General features: G+C 39.5%; 1 protein-coding gene and 1 long non-coding RNA gene across 2 annotated transcripts in view; one reads left to right on the forward strand and one right to left on the reverse strand.

Moving 5' to 3' along the window:
* Window positions 1-558: 558 nt before the first annotated feature.
* The window catches only part of LOC101846891 (pre-rRNA 2'-O-ribose RNA methyltransferase FTSJ3), a gene marked incomplete at its 5' end in the record, with an annotated part of 33258 nt that continues 12096 nt past the window's right edge, over window positions 559-21720 (forward strand). The window contains 12 exon segments of the mRNA XM_013084993.2: window positions 559-711; window positions 2374-2453; window positions 3170-3269; window positions 3751-4063; window positions 4946-5054; window positions 8402-8502; window positions 11250-11318; window positions 12698-12835; window positions 14708-14843; window positions 15477-15718; window positions 16360-16459; window positions 19521-19987. Coding sequence (XP_012940447.1) covers window positions 559-711; window positions 2374-2453; window positions 3170-3269; window positions 3751-4063; window positions 4946-5054; window positions 8402-8502; window positions 11250-11318; window positions 12698-12835; window positions 14708-14843; window positions 15477-15718; window positions 16360-16459; window positions 19521-19987 — 2008 coding nt within the window.
* LOC118478026 lies at window positions 12848-13708 on the reverse strand. The gene is made up of 2 exons (XR_004858760.1): window positions 13034-13708; window positions 12848-12999 (listed from the first exon to the last, which is right to left on the reverse strand). It is a non-coding gene; the product is annotated as an uncharacterized LOC118478026 (long non-coding RNA).

Below are 21720 nucleotides of genomic sequence, written 5' to 3' on the forward strand. Positions count from 1 at the left end.
TTTCCACATGGATACAACTCTAATTCTAGTCAATATTACTCGTTTATTTCTTGTTGTTACAATGAAACCTTACGGTTAATTAAAAATTGTTAGCATTCAATCATAGTCATGATCACTCTGTGTGTGCATGTGAGTTAGATGTTTACATGCAAAAACTCGTACTATAAAATTAGGGGGTAATTGACTTTTCAGGATTAGTTTGTCAGACATGAACACCAAAAAAAACAACTCTTAATGTTTCTTACACAAAGGTTTAAATACCCTTTCAGACCTTCAAATAGAAAGCCATGCGGTGAAGGAACCTCTTAAGTTACCCCGAAAAGGAAAACCCTGCATGTACAATGTTTTGATATGTTTCTTGAATATTAGCACAAACAGGATACTGTAAATAGAGAGAGGAAAGGTGGAACTGAGAGTCTCTTTTCAAAGAGGCAATAATTTCACCTCTATGTTTTCACATTTTTTGTGTTCCACCAGTACTCTCTTCAATATATTTGTTCCCATTCATTGATTTTCATGTGCTTTTTGGGGAAAAAATCATCTCTTTGTCTTCTGCAGGTTACAGGTCAAGAGCTGCGTTCAAGCTCATACAACTGAACAGGAAATATGAATTCTTGCAGCGTTCAAATGTCATTGTTGACTTGTGTGCAGCTCCAGGAGGCTGGCTGCAAGTTGCTGCTGAAAATGCCCCAATGTCTAATCACATTATCGGTAAGCAAAATATTTTCAGTGTGTCGTATTGCCATATATATATATATTCCTGCATTTGAAAAAGTTTTTGGCCAGGCAGGACTTTGACTCAGACGCTGATCTCACAGGAGAGACTGGACATAGGCTGACATAGCAGGCGGCAGCTTTCCAAGATGCGGGCATTCAGAAGCGCGTCCCATGCTACGACAAATGCCTCAACAGTTCTGGTGACTACTTGAAGAAGCAGTCATATTTATGAAGTATTCAAAAATAAATCGTTTTGATTGGGAAAACTATTTCTTTTATAATTTATTTTAAAACGGTACTTACTTTCTGGACGTCCCTCGTAGAATCGAAGTAGTATCAAGTTTGAATTCTGACTTGGATACTCTCAAGATCTACTTTCGCCTTTGTTACCCAGAATTCTCCGATGGTGGCCCTTATTACTGTAACAATTATGACATAGGCCTAAAAATAATCAATACGTTGTTCTGCCGTTACTTTTATTAGCGTGGGTGGTTGGCGGGTGCTTTGGTTTGCTTCTTCTTTCCTATGAAACATCTATCGTCCTTATCTCCCCTTCTTCTTTTTTATGTTTGTTACTCTCTTGTAACACATCTAATCTTCTGGCGCTCATATGACCTTATGCAGTTGCGAGCGCTGTAAAACCTCTACTCAAACTAACTTTTAAAAGCAAGTTTCATCCGAATTCTGGTTAGTCGTGCCCACATCAAGACCTGTCAGTGTAACTTTTAAACGCTCGTTCGAATCACGTGACATGGCTTCGTATGTGTGTGTTGGGGGCTGTCAGTTGTCGAGGTCAATAATTCACACCAGTCACATTGGTCGAAGTATTTTTCTGGACTACCCGGGGGAGGGAGTTGGGTTTGTTGGGGGTTTTTTAACACTAGGGCTTAAAGTGCGTGCCGTGATACATGTACTAATTGTGAATTGAGGATAAAGGAATAAGAAAGAATAAAAAACGAACAACCTTGGCGTGGTTTTTGTTTGGGGGGGGGGGTGCCTTGAATAATGCGATTGAAGTCAAACGTTGTTACTGTATGAAAAAGTGCGCCTTTGCACGGATGGTTAGAGTTATGTGTAAGCTATTTTCAAGACTACGAGAGTTTCAGCATCACTGCAATCTTCGCTCCTCCTGTCTATCCAACTCAATCTCGAATACATGCTCTCTGTCAGTTTATTTCCTCTTCTTTGAGGCCCAGTTGTGAACTTGTTCCTTCAAAAGTTTTGTCTTGCATGCTTGCCACATGAAAAGGACCTGGGACTTTCCCCAGTGCCCCTTATGACTGATTTGCCGTTGTTCCGTTTTTTTAAAATCTGAAATACGGATTTTTAGATTTCTTAGAGTGGCAGGTCTGTATATGTCAAAAGGTTTTGTCTTGCTATGAGGGGTAATTTCAGTTTTTTCACAGGCACTTGGGGATTTTTAAATATTTTTTTTGCTTTCAAGGAATACAAAGGCATTGGCGAATTAAAAGGCTGTACTTTAAGGATTAAAAGAGGTAGCTCTTACACACAGTAAACTGTACAATTTGTATTCCATTGTTTTATGGAGAAAATATTAACCCTTTTAATTTTTTTTTTTTTCTCTCTTTCTATTCTTCCATTCTTTTCTTCTTTTTTGTCCCCAGTCAATTCATGAATCTCTTACTCTTCTTTCAGGTATTGACTTGGTTTCTATTCCGCCTATTCACAATGTGAAAACTTTTCAAGAGGACATCACCACAGAGAAATGCAGACAGGTGAGAGCAACGTCTCATGAATTCCTAACTTCCATGGTTGTTTGTCATCTTGATTCCATCCTGTTGTTTTAACCCCTCCACGAAATTGTTGGCATCAACAATTTTACCATTTGTCAGAGCCGTGTCAGTGTTAAAGGGACCACAACGGGTAGATACGTTTGGCTGGATTCGGAGAAGCTGTGTGGGACGCTTAGGCATTTCTCAATATTTAAATGAGACCCATAAATGCCCATTGTTAAAATGTATACCCTTCCCTTTTAGGTCTGATCTGTAAACAACCTTACACCACCTTGTGTTCATCAGTAAAGGTACTGACCTTATGTTTCTGAAAGTTGAAGATTTAAAACAGAAACATTAAGATAAATAATAACAGTGTTTGGTTACTTGAAAAGCTGTGGCGGCCTAATGGGGTGGGGATAGTAAATTTCACTTTGTGGTATTAGTCAAAGAGCAGATGTTTTTGTTTCGGGAATGGAGAGGGGGCGCAGGAATGTTCAATATTTCTTTTCATGTAGCATCTGATTTGTAATTGACAGTGTGAGTTCTGTCAGAGATTCGTTGAATGGAAAATTTAAGATTAAGGCAAAACTAAAAATGGTTATCAGTTTTAAATTCTAGACAGTGAAGTCTCAAATGTATTAAAATCTTATCTGAAAATAAGAATTATTATTTGTTAGTTTCATTGTTACAAACTTGGTAATTGAATATCAATGCAGGTCATCAAGAAAGAACTTCACACTCTGAAGGCAGACTGTTTTCTAAATGATGGAGCTCCAAACGTTGGCAAAAACTGGGTGCATGATGCCTATCAGCAAGGTAATTTTAAGAATCTACACTATTTTGTATGAGGTGGGGAAGTGAGTGTTTCACGTAGTAAAGGTGTGAAACAATTTATATGGACTTTTAATTTTTAAGATAAATTGGCTTTCCATGTTTTGATTTTAAGTATGTCCTTAAGATTCCCTTGAAATGTAATGGCTTGTGAGCAGCTGTAAAGATTTCCACAGGATGTCCCTGTAGATGGAACACATAGGCAAAACATATTTTCAAGAACTACACATTAAATGTTCAATAAAGAGAAAAGTAAGAGGTAAAGACATGAAAGTTAGTTTAGTAAGAGTTTTACGGTGCTCGCAACTGCATACGGTCGTATGAGCGCGCGAAAGACAAAATTGCTTTCTGATCATAGGATAGTCAAGTAAAATGCATGCAGTAAAGGTGTTTGATCTTTTTTTTTTTTGCTTTTGAATGTGAATGTTTACACATAAAAAAAGGGTTTTGTGTTTCTTTTCCCCAGCTGAGCTCACCCTTCATGCTATGAAGCTCGCAACAGATTTCCTCCGGAAAGGAGGATGGTTCGTCACCAAACTGTTCAGATCCAAGGATTACGATGCCCTTATGTGGGTGTTTCAGCAGTTGTTCAAAGAGGTCCATGCCACGAAGCCACAGGCATCAAGAAACGAGTCGGCTGAAATTTTTGTGGTTTGTCAGGGCTACTTGGCACCTGATAAAATAGACCCGAAATTTACGGACCCCAAGCATGTGTTTAAAGAAGTGGATACAACTCAGAGGGTGGCTATTGACTTGATTCATCCAGAGAAAAAGAAGAGGTAAGAGAATGACCATTGAAGTTGTGAACTGTGAAAGTAATAAAAACACTTTTCAGCTTTATGTGTTTACATTGTGGATGAGGTGTGTGTATATATATCTAACAGCAACCTGTAGCAGACAATCAACTGTACATTTGGCCACTTCCCTTTTCCCCCTTTTCATTTTTTTACATTACAATGTCACTGTGTAAGCTGGACACTTTTTTCCTCAACAAATTACAATGTGTAGCCATCTTAGACAAGTTCAACTTTCCGTTTGTGTGGATGAGAGAGAGAGTGTGTGTGTGTGTGTGGAGTGAAACATTTAACTAATGTGCCAATGTTTTGACATTCAGAGTTTATCTTCTTGTCTTATTTCATTTTTCTGAATATTGAAATACGTTGATTTTTCTTAAAGTCTGAAAGATTACTTTCTACCAGCTTGCCCCTACCCCCAGTGCAGTGCCACTGACTGTAGTGTCTTTAGGCCATTCCCAAAGGGGGGGACATTTCTCGTTCAAGCATAGTAGAATTGTAAATGGGCTGATTCATCATGTCACACACATAACTGTGTCTGATCTACAACAGAGAACTGCTGCTTTTTCTTTCCTAATCCTTACTATTGTCATTTTCCTCTACTTCTTTTGTATGCTTGTCACATTCTTGTGACCCGCTATTTCCGGGGTGCCTTGATAGTCGAAGCAGACCTTGTGCTGTTGAAGCTAGAGAGGTGAGCAGAGTAAGTCTGATTCCCTGTAAAGACTTCTCTGTTGACACCCACCCTTTGGCGCTCATATGACCTTATGCAGTTGCGAGTGCCGTAAGACCCTCTACTATATAGAAGAAAAAAGCTTGCCCCTCGTAATTTATTTATATTGTGTTCTTTTTGTTTGCTTCTTTTAGACAGCGAGAGGGGTACCCAGAAGGAGACTACACATTGTTTCACTCACTTCCTGTCACAAAGTTTTTTGACAGTGAGGACTTCATGGATTTACTTGCAGAGTCCTCTGAGGTGAGCAGTGGACCATGACTGGGGTTTTGTTTTCCCCCAACGTTTGGTCTGTGTTTATTGGAAGTGATTTAACGGGCTTCTCGTCCCTCTAAACACGTACTAGCATGAGCCACATCTGACCCGAAATCGAGTTATACCAGTCACGCGATTCCCTTTATCCGATACTACTTCCTCTCAAAAGATCATAGGAATCGAGCAATAAATAGCTGAGATATAGTCGATTCCAGTTTGAACGTATCCCACTTGCCCACAAAAAGATACAGCACGTACTTACACACTGTTGGTTACACTAGTGCGTGAAGTACACTTTGACCCATTGTTGTGTTTTTATTATACGGCACATACTAATGTAAGCCTCACAGTCAGGGCTGAGCCTGTGACAAAAAAATATCGCGCAGCGCTTCTAGAGAGCGGGAAGACAAGCTAAACTACACAGGTGAGCAGTGTGCTTCGTGTGAGGCAGTGAATGCTCAGACTCCACTTCTAGAAGTCCCTTTTTACTCGTCCTTTGTTTACAAATGGGATCCCGCTCTGAACAACCACTCTTTCTTTGACTTGTAGCCCTACTGTTCAAACTCTGATTGACATTCAGAACCCTGGTGAAGTCTTATACTATACTCACAGACGGCATAAGTCATGGGTGTCCTACTGCCACTGAGAACTTCAAGGGACAAATAGATACACGTATGTACTTCAAGGACACTGATATGCTTAGTGAGGCAGACAGTGATGAAATGTCAGTGTGTGACTACGACTCTGATGGCGATCCGGAATTCAATCCTGGAACATGCGAGGCCAGAAGGTGCAATGCTGAAGTATGGGGGGCTTGTCCTGATTGTGAAATCCTTCTTTGCTTTGATCATTTCAATGAAGAGATTGCATCGTGTGTTCAACATGGGAAAAGCACAAGAAGGTCAAAGGAAAAAATACAACGTGTAAAAGCTGTGCGTAGGCCCTCAAAGTTTAAGATTCTCGCTGGTGTGAATGTGAACACTGATGCTCCCAATCAGTTTCAGACAAAGGAAACAGTCATTGATGAGGGGGGTGGAAGAATGCAAAGATTAGTTCCCGAGCAGTTTACAGTGGAGGGAAGTGAGAAAGAAGTTAGAAAGGAAGAGAAACTCAGATCAAACAAGCAGAAGGAAGCCAAAATGAAGAGGAATTTGGGACAAGAGTACACAAGCATGAAGACAAAAAAGACTGTGCCCGCCAAATACATAAAAGCAAGATGTAATTTTGTAAAGGAGACACGACGAGCAGAGGCAGGCTATTTTTTATTCATATCACTCCCTTGGAGATCTAAGAATGAAACGGGAGTTTCTTTCTTGTGAGGCATATCAAATGCTGGTAAACAAAGAAGAAATACATTGAAGGCGAATCACAAAGGAGTAATACCAGACAGTACATGCTTATAGTTGGGGAGAGTTTTGTTCCAGTCTGCAAATTGTTTTTCTTTAACACTTTGGGCATTTCAGAACAGAGCGCCAAAACGGCATTGAACAAAGTTACTTCCACTGGTATAGCTGAGAAGGACAAACGAAGTGGGAGACAATCTGAGGCAGAAAGAGAAAGAGATGCATTTGTGCGCAAAGCAATATATCAGATCACTTGGACAGATTTCCTAAAGTCAAATCTCATTACTGTAGAGAAAAATCAACATGAGAGTATCTGAGCCCTGAACTCAGCAAACAGCACATGTACCACATGTGCATCCAGGAATGGATACCCAGGACAAGGCCACCAAGCTTCACTACATACAACCATGTATTCAAAGGTAAAAATCTGTCTATCCGCCGTCCCAAGAAAGACCAGTGCTCTCTTTGTGTCAGTTATCATCAATGAAATGAAGAAACAAAGAAAGGTCTTTGGGAAAAGTTTGAGATCCATGTGGAAGAAAAAGGCCAGGGAAATAAAGGATGTATGCATGTGCAAGAAAGAAGCTCAGGAAAGTGAAAACATTCTCTGTGCAAGTTTTGATTTGCAGCAGGTGATTTACCTCCCTATATCTCAGGAGAGCGCCATCTTTTACAAAAGGAGATTGTCGAACTACAACCTGATTTTCTATAACATTGCTAACAGAGACTGTCACTGCTTCACCTGGGATGAAACACAAACGTGGATCCTCGCAAATTTCACCGTGGCATCAAAAAAGCTTTTCTTTTGGCCGATTACGCCTGTGATGATTTTGTATACAGTGAGCAATAGTGTGAATCTTGAAGAGATTTCATTGAGGTTCTTTGAAACATGCCACCGTCAGATTGATGGTGATTTTGCACTCAGTGCAATAGGACATGCCCTGAAGAGAGCTGGGGATTTGTTCCCTCCTTCTCAGGTAGCAACAGTGATGTCTCTCGCTCGACCTCAAAAGCCTCACCTGGTGAATCAGATGCAGTCTAAAGGCTTTCTGGATCTCAAAGGCTTATCAAAGGACTTCAGAATCGTGGACGCACGAAGAAAATCTGATACAGAAGACTCATTTTCGTGGAACAATATCATGGAACTGCGAGATACTATTCTTTAAAATCATATATACAGTTGATGTCTATATTCCAAGTTGCTATTAACTGTAACATTATCATTTGTCACGGATAATGCGGCCCAGGAAATTAAAACCAAATTGATCATTCTTTGTATTTTTATTATTATTTGGAAGTTACCATTTAGGCGTAAGCCACGCAATGAACGTATATATACTCTTTAGAATACAAAAGCATGTACTAACGTATCCAACAATCTAGTAACGTAAGCCACACATCGAGGCTTTCATTGACGTAACACGTACTAGCGTATCAGACAAAAAAGTAGTTGGCCCACACACGTTATGTCAAAATATTAATGACAGGATAGGCTGTTTGACGCCATAATGGGATAGTGAAAAGTGACCAAATCTTTAAACGTCTCTCCTGCAAAACTAACAAAATGTGGCTTACGCTAGTTCGTGTTTTGAGGGATGTTCTTTGGCAGAATGGTTGCTTTTCAATTCTCAAGTGCAGACATATTTTTGAGTATCTTCTTCTGTGTTCCGGGATGTTATATCCCGCTCCGCCCAAATAAGCTGTGACAATCAAGTCAAACCATGTGGTGGTTTCTGGGATAATGTAAATTGAGTCATTAGGGGCAGTTAACGTTATCTCATTCGGCTGCTTGCACTTTAGTTTACGACTATCTTATCTCACAGTGTAGTAACAACTATTTCATTACTTAAAAGTATTTCATTACTTTGACTTGGTCGTTGGCATGGCATCTGTTTTGCATTTATTTGGTAAAGCCTTTCGCCATATACCTCCACAATTACTTTCACAGATTGTTTTATATCTCATAGCTCACATTATCTTTTGACATTGCAGATTGCCTTAGACTCTGAAGAAATTAAGAATCACCCTCTGACGACCTCAGAAATTAAGGAGTGCATCAAAGACATCAAAGTGCTGGGAAAGAAAGACATAAAGTAAGTGAGCAAAACACTTTCTTTATTCAAATCTTATTAACTACCAACCCTGTAAAAACTAAGAGAGGTACGGAAGCACAAGCAAACATGCCAAATTTTTCATGGATTTTGGGAGAAAGCTGAGTTTGTGCACTAGCAAGACCAATGGAAGACATTGGACAAAGCAGCAAGGACTGCTGACCAAAAACCTCCTCTCCTCAGTTAAACAAGTCTCTCCGGATTGCGTAGTGGAATGTTTGCACCACGTATAAAACAGGGAAAGAAGGCCTCATGGAACCTGTAGAAGAGTCGCAGAGAAAGATGTTGAATAATGTCAATAAGCTAGCCCAAGATCGTGGAAAATATTTGTCGGTAGTCATTATCCTGGTCCAGGGTGAGAAAGACAATGATGATTATGATGAAATCTTATCTTTAGTCTGTCACTTTAACTTTTCTCATGTATGTATTATGGTGTATGGTATAAGTAATTGGTCACTGTTCAAGTTCAACTCTAACTGGAGTTCTGCATTTGTTTAAAAGTAAATGTGACCCTCCCAGTCAATATGAAGGAAATTTCAAAATTTAGTTAACATAATTTCCTAAAACTATCATTGTTTCACTACAATTTGGGGGGGAAAATGAAGTAAATAAGACAGTATTTGATGAAAATATGGAACTTTTTAGTATGTAAGATGTGGAGACACGAAAAGGAGAAAACGGGCTCCGAAGTTGAGCAACATGTTTCCATAGCAACGCGGGTCTTAGAATTGAGATAGAGACTTGAAATTTGGCAGTTGTCTTGGCTAGGCCACTACAAGATAACACACAGAAGTAAAAAACTATTCATTCGCAGAAAAAAGCTTATGGACAAAACAAAATTTTAACGAGAATGGTCTTCATGTCAAATGCAACAACAGGTTAGCATTGTAGGCCCTACCAGGTACCAGAAATTAAATTTTCAAAGTTGCTGTATGTCAAATTTATCTGTTCCATATGAAAGGCCTGTGTCGCCTGTGAAGTTTGGTACCATACTTTTACCTCTCTGTCAATTTTTAAGAAAATGGCAACTGTTTTAATTTGATATATATAATCAGATATTGCTAAATTCGCTAACTGGCTGCAACCCCATGTTGGACAGATAAAAAAAAGAGAAGAGTACCAAGTGCACCAAACATCTCCACATTCACAGAGAACAATCACCATAACAAAGAAATGGAGCCTATTTTTTTTTCAAGACTGAGAACATTACAAATGAGTATTTTATTGCCTCAAACACGGTGATCTGTCGTTATTTCGATTAAAAAACACAGAGGGCTTTCCCGGCGGGCGGCACACCTGTCCCTGCAGCGAGCCAATCGGCTCCAACTGTAGTATACTGAGTGCTCCCCGGAGTTTGGCAGAAGGATTGGTGCTAAATAATTCCAAGCCAATGTCTTTATTTTTGTAGAAAAAGAACTGTTCTTTCTATTGATACCTTTTTTGAGTCAGTATTTTACATAATTTGTCCTAAAAACGGTCTTTGAAAACTTGCACGCTTTTCTTTAAAGGCTTTCTATTTAACCACCAAAGGCCAAAAATATACCAGGGGAAGCCCCGTTCAAAACTCTAAAGAAGTTGTTTGCCAATGAAAAGACGTTATTTAATCATCACTCTTTCTTCTAAGCATTAGAATGCATGGGTGCCAATTTTTGAACCAGCTGACTCCTCATTCCGACCGTGAGGGGCTTCGCTTTCCATTGCGATTCTCTGGCTTCTAATACTCGGAAAAACAAACAAATTACGCTGTTGTAACAAAAAAAAGCTAAACTTTTTCAAGGTTTACAGCATTTGGTGTGTTATAGGGAAAGAGCAAAGAGAAAGCGATCTGAATTACATCGATTTCACCGAAACCACGCGCTTAGAAGTCCTAGAGTCGGCTTACGTGTCGTGTTTACGCTTCCTATTTATACGTTTGCAATAGCACTATAAATACACGAGCACGCACAAATACAAACATACGCCTACACATGCACATAGACCGCCTCGGTGGCCTTTTGGTAAGGAGTCCACCTTGGGAGATCTAGAGGAAGATCAATCTTTAAAAAAAAACTAAAACACAATAAAAATGAACTTTTAAAGTCAATCGAAGTGTAAAACTGAAAGATCAACAGCCCATAACTGAGCTGGCAGGGCATGCTTTCACAGTCAGCTGTTTACGTAAACAAGCTTGAAGTGGGCTAGGTGTTGCCGTTCTTACCCCGTTTAACAAATCAGAGCCCTCAGCCGTTCTTAGTGACGCTAAGTTCTTTATATTTCAGACCATTCATGCTCATAAAGGGATCTAAATCTAAAAATAGGGGCGAATGAAGGACGTTGAAGCAATGTGGCCATCAGGTAATGGTTCTATAAATAATCTCACAGCTACACACCAGCAGGTCAAATGTTGGAAAGGGTTTGATGTCCAAATTCCATTATCTTGTCGCCCAAGCTCACAACAAGCCACACACACACCTTCAAAATAAAACATGTATAGTCGATTATAGTTATTTATTATGATCTTAAATGAAGCAGAAGACATTAAACTTTCAATAGATCAAAAAAAACAAAAAATTCATGGAAAGTCACTTTTTAGCCTTTCGAGCCTCAACTTTTTTTGTCTTGCAAGTATATATTACTCTACAGCACTGCAAAGTTTTTTGTCATTATGCACACCATGTAATTAATTTTTTTCACTCTAACTTATACAGGTAAATCTCTCATTCTTTTCATTTACGTTTTTCCCTAATTAGGTCCGTATTTTTGTGGAGGAAAAAACTGAAGAAGGAGCTTGAGAAGTCTGGATCCTCCCAACAATTTGAGTAAGTTTAGGTTACAGTTCTGATAGATCCTCTCAAAGGGAAGGTGCGATGATCTTTTTCATAAACTAGTTGTGCTTGTTTTGTTTTTTTAATTCGTACAACACAGCCAGTGTTAAATTCTTAATCTTCCAATGTATAGCTGATTCAACCATCTCATTGTTTGGCAGGTGTGCACTGGTGGTGGTTTGTGGGTGCTCATGCGTGATTTGTTTCTCCCTTCCAATCAAACATCTACCTTCCTCATTCTCTCCTCCTCTTTTGTGTATGTTACTCTCTTGTAACACCTCTAATCTTTGGCACTTGTATGACCTAACTGTGTTGCAAGTGCCGTAAAACTTACTAAAACTAAAAAGACATGCACTGTTATCTACCTCTGGGGCAGGGCTACTGACTGAAGTGTCTTTAGGCCATTCCCGAGGGGGGGCATTAACATGTTGTTATGAACAGTTGAATTTTAAATGGGCTGATTCATAAATGCCTTGCTCGTAACTGTGCGTGAACTGCAACAGGGAAACTGCTGCTTTTTCTTTCCTAATCCTTACTATCGTCATTTTTCCTCTACTTCTTTTGTATGTTTGTCACACTCTTGTGACCCGTTATTTCTGGGGTGCCTTGATAGTCGATGCAGACTTTGTGCTGTTGAAGATAGAGATGTGAGTAGAGTGAGCCTGATTCCCTATAAGGACTTCTCTGTTGACATCCACCCCTTGGCGCTCACATGACCTTATGTAGTTGCGAGCGCCGTAAAACCTCTACTAAAACTAAAAGCACTGTTATCCATTTGTTCATTAGTAGAACAAGTACTGACTGACACCATGACTATGACTGTGAAGAAATCTGAGGATGTATAAATATGCACACATATATGCATGCAAGAAAATTTCTCTAAGTGTGGATTTTGGAAACCACAATTGAGCAGTGGGATGGATTTTATTTGTATTGGGGGTCTCGTTTTATTTGTTGTTTGTTTTTTAAAGGCATCAATCCATTGTTGCGATTAGTTTAATTTATTGAATGATCGAAGTGGGTGGTTGGAAGACATCACTGGTAGGTGCAGCTTCTTTTTTTTTTTCCCCTCTATTGTTTCCGTCTGTCTTTTTTACTCTTTCCGTGCACCAAATGACCATTATTGTATGGATGTGCATCTCTCTACTGAACCTACCAAACATCAGACAGTAGAGCTGTATGTTCAGGAGTCTCTGTCTCATATGGTTGACGGGTGCTATGATGTAGTTCTTTCTTTCCTATCAAAATCTGTTGTCCTTGTGCCACTCCTCTTTTTAAGTGATTGTCACTCTCTTGGGTTGTAAAGGCATGGGAGGTCTTTCTTTTTTGTTTTATGTTTTTCTATTTCATTTTTTTTTTCCTGTCCTCTGCAGGGCGTCTGTCTCTGGTGATGTTAAAGAGGAAGGAGAAGAGGAGATTCAGGAGGATGGTCAAGAGGATGAGGCAGAAATGGAAGAGCTTGAGAACCTGCTGGAGGCGAAGAATCAAGAGGAACTGAAAGCCATGAAAAAGTAAGGAGAGAGTTTATGTGTCTTTCTTTTAATTCTCAATCGCACCACACTTGAAGTGCAGTAGATGGGCTGTCCTGCTCAGTTGTGCTGTTAGCCATAGTTTCTGTTGTACTGTCAAGGGGGTTGGCCACGTTTCCTGTCTTGGGACCCTGTTTGTCCTGCACCTCTGGAGGATGTGTTCCACGGTTTGTCCTGCACCTCTGGAGGATGTGTTCCACGGTTTGTCCTGCACCTCTGGAGGATGTGTTCCACGGTTTGGTCTGCACCTCTGGAGGATGTGTTCCACGGTTTGGTCTGCTTCTCTGCACTGGCATTATGGTGAATGAACAGTATAACACGGATAACTCGAATTCACCTGGACCAGCCTCTGTAGTTCAAGGGATACATGAATAGTGTTATGGCATCAGCTGTGTTAGAGAATCAAGGAAAGCAGCAAAGATTGGGCCTGAACAGATTTTTCTTTTTTCGGCTATTGTCCTAGATCAGATAGGTTAGATCTTTGCCTATTGACTTGAATTTGAAATTTGAGAGAATTTAAAATTGACAGATTGAGAATGAGAAACACGATGAGCAATGCTTTCGAGTACGATCGGTAATGAGCCCACCAGTACCAAGACAGTTTAATTGCGCTGGTCAAAGTGAGCAGTCTTTAGTCTGCACTAACCGAACGGTGCTTTTTCAAATTTTTCAAAACATAGTTTTACTAGATAAGCATAGATCTATTTGCAATAGTAATCAACAACGCGATGACGAAACAATGCAGCCCTACCCCGCCTCTCCCACCAAGCACGCAGTCCTTTGCAACGAGGGGTGGGGGCGGCCGATCGTGTGATGCACAACCCTTCCTCTTGCCCGCTCCACACAAGCCTAGCTGATTCTGTCTTTCGGGGGAGGGGGGGGTATTTTATTTTTACTGACTTTGCCTTTTGCCGTTTTTTATTATTATTATTATTTTGTCTCAAGTGCACCTCAAAGGATATTGACTTTAGACCTCTACGGCAGCGTAATTAGTTCGGCTATTCCGTGCTTGTGTTCGAGCTTCACCTAATTTTTGTACAAGGATAAAGAAGAGAGAACTATCCGGGTTATACTGTAGTTTAAAACATCAGTTCAGGTGTCAACTTAAGCATTGTGTCAATGATTCTAAACTTGAAATTCTACTGACATGTGTGATCAGTGGCAGTGCTTACTTCAGAAGTTGACTCTTTAGACTTTAAAGTTTGTTAAGAATTTTTTTTTTTTTTTTTATCAGATTTGGAAAGAAAACAGTAGAAATTGGGATTTATTATAAAACGATATATTTTGAGCTATCATCACAGGTAGTGAACAAGTTTTGTGGGTGGTTGTTGGGTGCTCTGGTGTGGTTTGCTCCTTCTTTCTTTAAAACTTCTGTCGTCCTTATCTCTCCTTTTTCATGTTTGTTGTGCTCTTGTAACACCTCTAAATTTGATGTGTTGCTGGGGATTAGGGGTGGAATTTATGCAGTTGCGAGTGCAGTAAAACATTTCTAAAACTAAAGGGGTGGAATTTTCCAGGCCCTTCCTTAAGATTATACAACAAATGAACTGCTCGGAGTAAGATTCCACTGTACCAGGACTTCACTTTTCAAACTGGCATATGGCCAATTCTTACATTAAGCACTGGAAATAAAAGCCGGCTGAAAAGACTTGATATACAGCATTTTATACTTTATGAAATCTTTGTTGTGCACCATAAAAATAGATGGGGTTCAATTGTTTATGTTAGTTCAATGCAGTGATGGTTTTTCTTGATTGTTACAATTTAATTGGAGTGAGGACGGAACTGGATTAGTAGTGGTTTGATAAAATTCTGACTTGATTTTTCCTTTCTTTTTTCATCTGCATTTTACAGGGTCAAGAAAAAAGTGCGCAAAGCTCAGATGAAGCAAAAGGCTCGGATTGATCTGAAGATGACCATCCCTGGAGACAGACCGGATATTCAGGATGATGAGAACATTTTTGACATCAGGAAAATCAGAAGTAAAACAGTAAGTAGTGCTGTTTCAAGCATACATACAGGATTTTTTGTGTTTGATTGAGACTGGAACATTATGCTGCTTGTAATTCATTACAGATCACATGAAAAATTTCCTCATCTTCGTGTAGTAAACTTGCCTTTATCTTATTTTTCTGTAAGAAGTAAATGAGAATCATTGTCATGATAAGGTCCTTCGGTGCTGGAAAAAAAATCCAGATAGACTGACAAGAAACAATACAGCGACCAATTCCCAATGTTCCTCCACCCCCCTTGCATTTAAAAAAAATTTACGTAATGTGTAGTATAAGATGGCCAATTTTCTACTCGACAATGGCTGGCCATCTTGGACAATTACGGCTGTAGTTTTCTGTATGTTCAGAATGTGTCTGGTCTAAGTGAAACCCATTTTGGGTCATAGTTTTATGATAATTAACGTGTGGTTGTGATTGTTCTTCTTTATGTGATTGAAATGGTTTTTCTTGTTATTGTGAAATATTCATCCTGTGCGAATGAATTATTACTTTTCAGTGATCGCGTGATTGATGTGAAGCGCCCAGAGCTTTTATACTCGTGTGGGATAGAGCGCTATATATATATAAATGAAATCTATTATTATTAATTATTGGTCTGTGCTCTCCTCCAGGAACTGGTTGAGGTTGAAAAGGGAGACCTGAGCCACATGGACAGCACCGACATCTTTGAAGATTCAGATGATGAGCGACCGAAGAAAAGAAAGAGAGAGTATTTTGACAAAGATGAGAAGAAATACATTGGCATTGAAGGAGGTGGAGAAAGTGATGAGGACGAGGAGGAAGAGATGGAGGAGGAGCCGATGTTTGATGATGGAAGTGAGGAGGAGGAGGAGGAGGAGGATGACAGCACAGAGTAAGTATTACTACTCCACAACGTTTATGGCCCATGTTTTGTTGCTATAGTTTGAATATTTTTTTTATCTGTCAGGCTTTCCCCTGATGTTTTATGTAGTGTTTCAAAATATTTTATAAGGTCAACTCAGTTAATGTTGAAGCGCCCTATATAGGTGGCTGCTAGTCAGGTTTCATTCTTTAATTCTTTCAAAACAGAGGGAGGGTTTCCACAATTTTTCTCTTTGGTTCTAATAATTTTGGGATACAGCTTGACAGTAGGCCTACTTGAAGCATCCCTCACAATGTCCACTGATATGTGTTGAAAAGGGTCACACAGAAAGGTAGCAGAGGAAAGAATAATGAAATCACATGGTTACTGGAGAGCTGTACAGCAGGCTGGAATAAACTGTGGTCCTTTTTTATTTTTGCGGTAACAGAAAATTTTTATGTCATTAGCCAGTACAGGATCTTTGCTTGAGTCTTGCCTTGATGGGAATAAATAGGAGTTTGTGGGTCATTCTTAGTAAAATTAGGTGAAAGTCGGTGAGGAGAAATCAAAGAGAGGAGCTGCCTGCCTATTTCTTTTCAAAATGAATGTTTCTTACAAACTGTTTGCTGAGTGTTTCCATTTTACGGTTTTAATATTTCTTTGTTTTTCAGGAAGGAAGAAAGTTCTAAAGAAAACGCCAATCCTCTGATTATTGACATGGAGGAGACAAGCAGGATTAAAAAGGACAAACAGAATGCGTGGTTTAAAAAGGTTTGTCAATGTTTGTATATAAAATACAATTTTTTAAAGTCTGCTTCTTTTCTTTTCCTTTCTCTCTCTCTCTCTCTCCCTCTCTCTCTCTCTCTCTCTCTCTCTCTCTCTCTCTCTCTCTCTCTCTCTCTGTCTTGCTCTTTCTCTCTGTCTTGCTCTTTCTCTCTTTTACTGTTATTTGTCTTCTTATTTTGTCACTCGGGTCAAAGAAATTGTGTCGCTCATGAGTTATTTTGTCTGGGCTTGCCAATTTTCCATCACAAGTCCAGACACGATCATCTTGCCGGAATGTGGCTCCTGGACGGAATAACCTAGCATTTGCGTTTGTTGCCATTTTTTGTCCAAAAGTTGCCATTAATTTTCAAGCTTTCTACTCTTCGTGACGACATAAGATACCAATATGTTGATAGAGGTAACTTAATCTAAAACACTAGAATTTCTTGTGCTCTGTTTTACAGTGCTTCCACTCTTCCATATTTTTACGGAAATCCGTACTTTCTGCCAGTTCCGTACTTGTTCCTCCATCATTATCAACTCCCTCCGTAAAAAGCTACGACGGCGTAGACTACCGAAATTCCGTAGCAAAAGATCCGTACTCGCCTTCGTATTGTCTAGTACTAGTGTAAGTTACAGATATTTACGGTAATTCTCTCGGCAATAAGTTAATGTTATAAAAACCTTCCAAATTGCGCATTTCCTGCAATCGGCCATTAATCCTCTATGCCCCTTGCATTCATTGCGGGCTTGTCGGCAGTATATTTTTACCTGTGGGTTGATCAAAATCTGGCAAACTTTTGCTGCCTATTTCCTCCTTTCTATCTTTCACAAGGGTTGCCAGGTTGGCCTTTTCGAGCATTTTTGGCCTTTTAATTCATATTTTAGCCTTTTTATACACGTTTTAGGCATTCTTATACAACAGCAACAACAAAAATAATAATATAAAAAAGAGAGAAAATGGAAACCTTCCAGCACACGGACTTGTTTTGAAACTGAGACTAGATCTAGACCTAAAACTGGGAGCGGTGAAACTTCCGAGTTCCAAAAAACTTCGCTTGTTCGATTTCGCGCCCATTTCTTCAAATTGATTCATTATTTCGTCATTCGTTATCGTTGTGCGTACAGACAGTGCAGTGTTTGTTTGTTGTGTAATGTTGGATAAATTCACAAACGCCAACGTTTACCAGACTTTACTTCTCTCTCTTTGTCTCTCTCTCTATCTCTTTCTTTCTCGCTGCTTTTTGTAAAAAATACCTTTATATAGTATACCAATACTAATGATTTGGCCTTTTCGCAATTGAAATCTGGCCTTTGCCTAGTCTGGCAACCCTGTCATTCACTCATTCCATCAGTCTATCTCATAGATGTACACTAAAAGGGGGTAACTCCATGGTCTATCTTCGGATTGTTGCCGCGGCTGGAAAAATCTGCGCGTTGATAAAGTAAATGGACTTGTGATTTTAGACAGAAAATTACTGTCACTATCATAAAGTAACTTTTTTTAAAATTTGTCTAGATCTAGAGAAATGATCAATACGAAGATTCTACGGCACGGGAGCGCGATGAGGGCTGCGATGAAAGAAATTTATGCTAATACCAACCTACAACTACTACTAAAGTGTCCAAAGTCAAGAATAATTCGAAGTGGTGTTCCGAGGTTGGGACATGCGACATTCAGGCGTGACATTTAAGGAAAATTAGGGTATACGTCGGGTAACTGTAGTGTGAAGGTACATATCTATTCATTATTCCCTGGTTTGCCTTCTATCAATGTTGCGAAGACAAATTAATTGAATTATTGTAGCAATGGAAGGGGAACCTGCTTTTAAACATTGCCATCAATGGAAATATATTATGCAGATCTTGGTGAAGAAATCAAACAAGACAAAATGTTGGTGAAAAAATAAATGTTATGGTTTGCAGGCAATCTCTTCAAAGAGGCTCCCATATGCAATTTTCTACCCTCTAAAAGCACTAAATTTCAATTCCTTCGGGGGCTTCGCCCCGGCACAATTTTCCTTACTTTTCAGCTTCAGCTGGTGGAAGCACTGGTTTTAAGCATCCAGAATATCATTTGTAGCCTCACAGAGTGTAAAAACGTGAAAAGTAAAGCTTTCACAAAAGAATGAAAACAAATTAGAATAGTAAATATACAACCGCAAAAAATTAGCAAATAAAAGCGTGTGTCAACCCATCTATAGACTAGCTGTTTTAATCCTAAACGCGTGTAATTCAAGACAAAGTACAGAATATGAAATGTAAATTATGGAATCACACACAAGGGGCCTGCCAGTGTCAGTATTCGGTTTTGGTGGAGACACGTTCTAACATAACACTTTTTTTTTTTTTTTAAAGGTAGGAAGAACATTATGCTTTATATTCACAAAAACTAGAAAAACAACACATCAGAAACAATAACGAGAAGAAAAAAATTAACACACCAACAAATTAAACACAACAAAGAGGGAAACATGAAAGAGAAACAGCAATATAAATTGTATATAATGTAGCCTACTTATATTCTTCACATGAAAATTACAAATTAACGTGGTCTTAACAAGTGAGAAAGAGATGAAGTGAAGCGAACGTAAAAATAAACTTGCTTTCTAAAAGTAAAGAGTTTCGTTTTCTTTTTTTCACGTATGTTATTCCCCCGTTTGTGTTGTTGTTGTTTTTAAATTATTTTTTCTTCCTGGCGATGGTTTTTTGTTGGAAAAATGCAAAAATCGCAGCTGTGATTCGCGGACCAAAAAATGCCAACAAACGCAGATGCTAGAATAACCTCTTTGTAGCCTCGCAAATTTCCAGCCGAAGATCTATCAGATCAATTTATTTCAAGCGTGCATAAAACAAAAACTGTTTACAAAACTCTATTTGAGGTGTTTGTGCTTATGTCTCCCCAGACAGGGTGGAAAATTTATGTGTTCAAAGTAATGGTATAGCCGTAAACGGAAAACTCGGGCGCGAATGTGTTGAACAGAAGAGGAGGCAATGTTGTTTTTTTTAAACTTTTGATGCTGATAACAAAGAGTGTTAGCATTTATTTTTATTTTTTTTTATTCAGGCCGCCTTTGCTGGTTTAGAGGATGATTTTGGAGAGGATCTTGACCTGGAAAACCTTGGCTCAACGAATGGACCTTCGGATAAAAGAAAAACAACTGATAAACAGGAGAAATCAAAGAGTGAGAGTAAAGACAGTCAGAAAACGAAGAAGAGTAATGGTTTTGAGGCAGATTCAGATGACGAGATGAAATTTGAAAGCGATGATGAAGAAAAAAAGGAGGAGGCAGAGGATGATGATGATGAAGACGAAGACAGCGACAGTGACTATGATTTTGGTGGTTTTCCTAGCACTCTGGCAAAGAAAAGAAAGAAGCAAGAGAGGGCAAAGGTTGGTAAAGATGGAGTGGAGGTGGTGCCTCTGTCTGTGGACCCTTCTCTGCGCCTGGATGAAGAAGGGTTGGCTATCGGGGCCGCAATGGTTCAGTCTCGGAAAAGAAGGAGGGAAATTGTGGATGCTGGTTTCCATAGGTAATCCTTTTTATTTTTATTTACTTTTTTTTTCCTCAGCTTTTTCTCCTTTTTTTTTCTTTTACGAACTAGTACAATGTCAGCCTTTTATTTTAATCATTGTATTTGTTTTTGCATCATAATTGGTTATTCCTCACCCATTACCTATGAAAGAAGAGAGAGTGGGTGCTTAATTTACAGTCATGTTCTTGTACTGGTCATTCAAAAATTTGTCCCTAAAGAGAGTTATCATTCTGTAATCTATTTTTACTCTATTTACCATTTCCACTTGATACATAGCATTCCGTTACCCCTTCTCATAGGGGTTTAGACTTCAGCAATAGTTCTATTTGCAATGGTCCATCAACTCTAGTGAGACTAATGAGTATACTGCAGGTCTGCTGGTTTGTTCATGTATGTCTTCGGCCTTGGCTGTATGGCTCCATTTATGTACCTTGGAAACAATATATAACAGGCCCAGAAATAACAGGGATCCGGTTATGACAGGGATTTTTAGGATTTTGAAAGTCCCCGGTTTTTTCCTAGTCTCTGTCTCTTAAAAGTTATCGACAATAACAGGGCCTCATCGGAGCCCAATCGGTTATAGCAGGGACAAAAGCTTCTTAACAATGTGTAAAAAGTAAGTGAGTGAGAAAGAGAGTAACGCAGTGATGGAGCAAGCCCACGCAAGCCACGTCATTGCAACACACTCAACGGGTGAAGCGAGAGAAGGCTGTGGTGTGCTGCAGACTTCGATCTAGCCCTAAGCCTAGCTATACGCATGCGTAATGTGTCTTGCCAAACGGCCAAAACCCCTTTCGTGGGTACTGGGACAAGGAAAACTAGGCATTAATAGATACTGCTGGATTAGTCCACAAATGCTTACTTCTCTTGCATTTCTGATTTAACAGGGATTGGATATAACAGGACTTTTTCTCTGGTCTCATCTGTGGTTTTACTGTATCATGTTTACACAATGTCACCCCATAATAACATTAAATTCAAAGCACTGGAGAATTTCTTTGTGTGGGGAAGGCAAGTTGAAGTGCATAAAATATATAGGGGGGAGGGGTACATGGATTTGAAACTCTTTCGTTGTATGAGAAATTTTGTGATAATCAAGTCCACTGTATATATAGTAGACCTGCATGTTTGCCGACAATCGTCTGAAATCCGACAATCGCGACCCGACCCGCGAGCCAGCCGATGCTATCGCTAGGCCCACCTGTATTAGTCAATGTGCGAGGCCTGGCCGACTGCCAGCGCCCCCTTTTTCTCCCGTCGGCTTTGTCAGCATTTTCGTATTCGTGCCGACGTCGGCGTTTACGGCATAATTGTCGGAACCTGAGTAGAAATACGAATATGAAAAAGTACGGCGGCCTAAATTATCTACTTTCAGTTTCATGCTGGAGCGGCCATTTTGAATTTCGTTTATTTACTGATTGTTCAGATCATGTGAATTCTTTCAAGTCCGACTCACTTGTTCTACTCTAGATTTATAGATCATTATAGACGTCATTGGAGGATTCATATTCCAATTCCATTGTGTTAAGACCTATCATAGGTTGTGCAGGGAGCTCTCGTGGCCTAGAGGTTAAGGTGTTCAAAGGTCCCGGGTTCGAATCCGGGTAGCGACCGAAAAATTTTCTTCTCTAAAATTGTCTCCTTTCACCTCCTTTCCTGCTCTCTAGCAATGTTCTGTTGTCTGTTTTCATTTCCACTTTCTGCCCCCACCACCTCACCTCCTGTGCCCC

The sequence above is a fragment of the Aplysia californica genome, unplaced genomic scaffold (genome assembly GCF_000002075.1).
Source record: "Aplysia californica isolate F4 #8 unplaced genomic scaffold, AplCal3.0 scaffold00333, whole genome shotgun sequence".
Classification (NCBI taxonomy): Eukaryota; Metazoa; Mollusca; class Gastropoda; order Aplysiida; family Aplysiidae; genus Aplysia; species Aplysia californica.